At 36.6% G+C, this 3,975-nt stretch overlaps 1 protein-coding gene across 1 annotated transcript; it reads left to right on the forward strand.

Annotated features, from left to right (window-relative positions):
* Positions 1-311: 311 nt before the first annotated feature.
* LOC137710851 (putative glucose-6-phosphate 1-epimerase) lies at positions 312-2,772 on the forward strand. The gene is made up of 7 exons (XM_068449994.1): positions 312-1,026; positions 1,207-1,281; positions 1,386-1,603; positions 1,706-1,840; positions 1,924-2,026; positions 2,112-2,211; positions 2,299-2,772. Exons 1-7 carry the CDS (start codon positions 934-936, stop codon positions 2,463-2,465), a joined length of 891 nt encoding a protein of 296 aa, XP_068306095.1. The 5' UTR covers positions 312-933; the 3' UTR covers positions 2,466-2,772.
* The last annotated feature ends 1,203 nt before the right edge of the window (positions 2,773-3,975 follow it).

The raw sequence follows: 3,975 nt of genomic DNA on the forward strand, positions 1-3,975 counted from the left end.
ACGTATCCATGATTTTTAACTAAAAATTCCGCCGTTTAATACTATCACATTAATGAAATAGACTCACGCAAATTTTTCTCCACAATCAAGCAATCGAAAAAGTCAAAAACTTGAAATTCCCACTTTGTTCTCGATTTTCCCTTCTTTTGAAAATGGATTAGTTAATTCAGTTAGAGAGGATGGCACGTTCATACTTGTCTATATCACGTGTGGAAACCAGCAAAGACTAATCATGGTTGGTTGGTTGCTCAAGTTTCCACGTCTTGTACGCACATGTAAATACACATAAATAACATATTTTAAACTTGTAAATGCAAGTGGTATTAATTTAGTCTCAATCTGTTCATTACCCTCCTAAGATATGCCTAAGGACTTTAATCTCTTGTATATTATTTGACATTTCAATATTTGTTTATCAGGAGTGCTCAAACGCTAATCCTTTCGAGTGGTTTGTTGCATAGATGGATTAGATTTATATTTGATATTTCCGCCCACAAAGGTGTTTTGACCTCATTTCTTCTTAGTCACAGCCTTCAATTTTTCTTTCTGTTTGTTAGACAAAACTGTTCCCATCATAAATGCTTTTTGTTTTGGTTTGAAACCCCATTGTGCAGGAATTTTAAGACTGTTTGGTTTCATTCGTTGGGTAATTAATCATCCTGTATTTCTTTCAGAAAATTTGGATCTGTTCGAAAAGTGAGAGAGGGGAATTGGTAGTTGGGAATTTGGTTTCAGTTCACAGGAAAGTATAGGTTTTGTCACGAGAAAGGTTCATGTGAAAGTTGAGTTTCAGCTGCTCGATTGAATGAACAGCTAACCACTTTGTTCCCTGTTTGAAGCTGGTTTCTAGAGAGAGAGAGAGAGAGAGAGAGAGAGAGAGAGAGAGAGTCATCTGTTCATTCAATTGATGTTCTTGCTTGCTGTGTTCTTGAAATGAATCCTTCTGGAGCAGCAGTTGAATTTTCGAAAGACAAGAATGGAATCGATCAAGTTCATCTTCACAACCCGCGAGGTGCTTCCGTTAGGGTTAGATTTCTTTTACCTTCCTGTTTCTACTATCAAGCAGCATCGATATTGTATCAACTTAATCACCTGCGTAGTTCATTTAGAACGGAACCATTCAATATAAGTTGTATTTAATTAGAAGTCTAGAATTGCTGATTTTGTAGTTTAAATGCGTTCTGATGTCGTGCAAAAACAATCCAGGTGAGCTTGCACGGAGGCCAGGTTCTTTCCTGGAAAAATGAACGCGGCGAGGAATTGTTATTCACTAGTAGCAAGGTGAAGAATTTCTTCAGACTTCTTCATTGTTATCCATGAACTGTTGGGAAATATGTACACTGATGCTAGAGCTGGCTAATATATTTTCTGTTTCGTCTTTGTAGGCGATTTTTAAGCCGCCAAAAGCAGTCCGAGGAGGAATTCCAATCTGTTTTCCGCAGGTTGGGACCGGATCATTGGACCAAAATGGGTTCGCCAGGAACAGAATTTGGGCCATCGACAATGATCCTCCACCACTACATCCAAATTATTCAAATGGAAAAGCCTACATCGACTTGCTGCTCAAACCATCCGACGATGATCTAAAGATTTGGCCACATAGGTAGCACATATAGCAGCATGAATTCTGAAAAAGTAGCATGCTAATGCTCTGTGTACTTGAAATATTTGTTTGTGACATGATGGTTTGAAACATGTTTTGCAGTTTTGAGTTTCGCCTTAGGGTGTCGCTTGCAGCAGAAGGGCATCTAACGCTTATATCGCGCATCAGAAACATCAACAGCAAGCCTTTCAGTTTTTCATTCGCTTTTCATACGTATTTCTCCATTTCGGATATCAGGTACATAATCTTCAACTAATCGTAATCTAATTAAAGACTAATTGAAGTTCCGAGGTCTAAATGAATTTAATCTGGACTGACAGTGAAGTGAGGGTTGAGGGATTGGAGACTCTAGACTACCTAGACAACCTATGTCAAAAGGAGCGGTTTACAGAACAAGGCGATGCCTTAACATTCGAATCTGAGGTAATTGTGTTTTCCCAAAACCTTCTCGAGTTGTCAGTTGATCCAAAACTCTCCTGCTTATGAAGTGTTATTCATTTTCCATCAGGTGGACCGCGCTTACCTTAAGTCTTCGGATGTGATAGCTGTTTTCGATCATGAAAAGAAGAGGACATTCACCGTGCGAAAGGAGGGACTTCCAGATGTTGGTAAGAATCATGTTCTACCAAGCAAACTTAGACATATGGATTGGTGACAAATTAAAATCTTGTGTTCTTGAACTTTACATGTACTAGTTGTATGGAATCCGTGGGAGAAGTCCAAAGCAATGGCGGATCTTGGAGACGACGAGTACAAACAAATGCTTTGTGTTAATGGAGCATCAATCGAAAAACCAATCACCTTGAAGCCCGGCGAGGAATGGACGGGTCGATTGGAGCTCTCTGTTGTCCCTTCCAGTTAAATCAAGAGGCTGCAAATGACTTGCAGGCGAAGAAATAAACCTAAAGTATTACTTGGGGTCGAAAAATTCGACAATGTTTGCAATAAAAAATCAGTAAGAGCATGATCAATACCTTTAATTTTGGTTCATGTTTCTTAATCGATTTCGTTTCGACGGAGGCGGAGATATATTTTTGCTTCTCCCCATTGTAGCTGTAACCTGTAACCTGAAAATGTATATGGTTCGTCTCAATTTAGTTGTGGAAATTGTAATTTGTACACCGCATGCAATAGATTGCAGAGACTCAAAAATAAGAGAAAGTTAATCATGTTTTTTGGTGGAATATAACGTCGTTTCTTAATTTATTTATTTTTGTAGAGGATAAGAAATCTTTTGGTTTCACCCATGAATCTAAAATCTGAGGCAGAAGAGGACTAAGTTGGTGTAAATTGTAACAAAGCAAAGCCTCAGAGGCCACGAAGAATGGAGACGAAAACTTGAAATGCACAACTTTATCAGAGGCTAGTTTCGGAACAAGATTCTATCTGGAATCTCTTTTTGAGGATCCTAGAGATCGGTTCATTTTATCCCTTCATCATTCATTATGTGATTAGAAATCATTTTGAATTTTTAATTTAAAATTAAACATTAACAGTACCTACTGAAAGCTGGTCGTACAATACACGATAAACAGATGAGATAAATTGAAAGCATGTGCTTTATGGGCCCACCATGCTTCCGCTGCACCACCTTGCAGATATACAACTGTGAGGGCTTTTTTTTTTTGTTTGGGCCAAACAGAGTAAAGGCCTTGTGGCCCATATGATCATGTCCAAACTTTTCTGCAAACGGTGGTCCTCGTCATTTTGAAGGATGTTAGACTTGGAGCACAGATCTTCATGTGTATTGCCAAAACTAGGGTGTTATATGACGAGATATTTACTCGAAATGATGGACAATAGATTAGTATTAAACGCAGTTTTCACGATATTCGAACATAATTTTTTTTTACTTATAAATGAAAAAAATATATTATCAAACTGTAATACTAAGAGATACAATATTATGAACTTGGCTTTAAATAATTAGATACATAGGGTTTACCAAAAATAAATAAGATTTTTGTCTTTTCAAAACTAGTACTCATATAAGTGAAAGAAAATTGTATTTACTCTAAATGTGCAATTGTTTTGTCATCCAACTGTAATAGAAACACACTTTTTATATAATTTTGAAATTCAAAATAAAATAAAAAAGTTATGAACACGTTTTTCTGTAATTTTGAAATTCAAAAGAAAAAAAGTTAAGAACACGTTTTTCACCAGAAGGTATTAAATGATTTTTCCTTTTGACCGGCATGGTGGCTCTTGAATAAAGAGATAGGATTCTGGCCGGATTTTTTTTTTTTGAGGATCCTGAAGATCTTTTAATTATATTTGTTCATTGTACATCATACGATCAATTTTCGTCAGATACTGTTTGTGTTTAATTTTAAATAATATAATTTAAAATAATTTTTGACCGCAAGATG

This window comes from Pyrus communis, chromosome 12 (genome assembly GCF_963583255.1).
Source record: "Pyrus communis chromosome 12, drPyrComm1.1, whole genome shotgun sequence".
In the NCBI taxonomy this organism is placed as follows: domain Eukaryota; kingdom Viridiplantae; phylum Streptophyta; class Magnoliopsida; order Rosales; family Rosaceae; genus Pyrus; species Pyrus communis.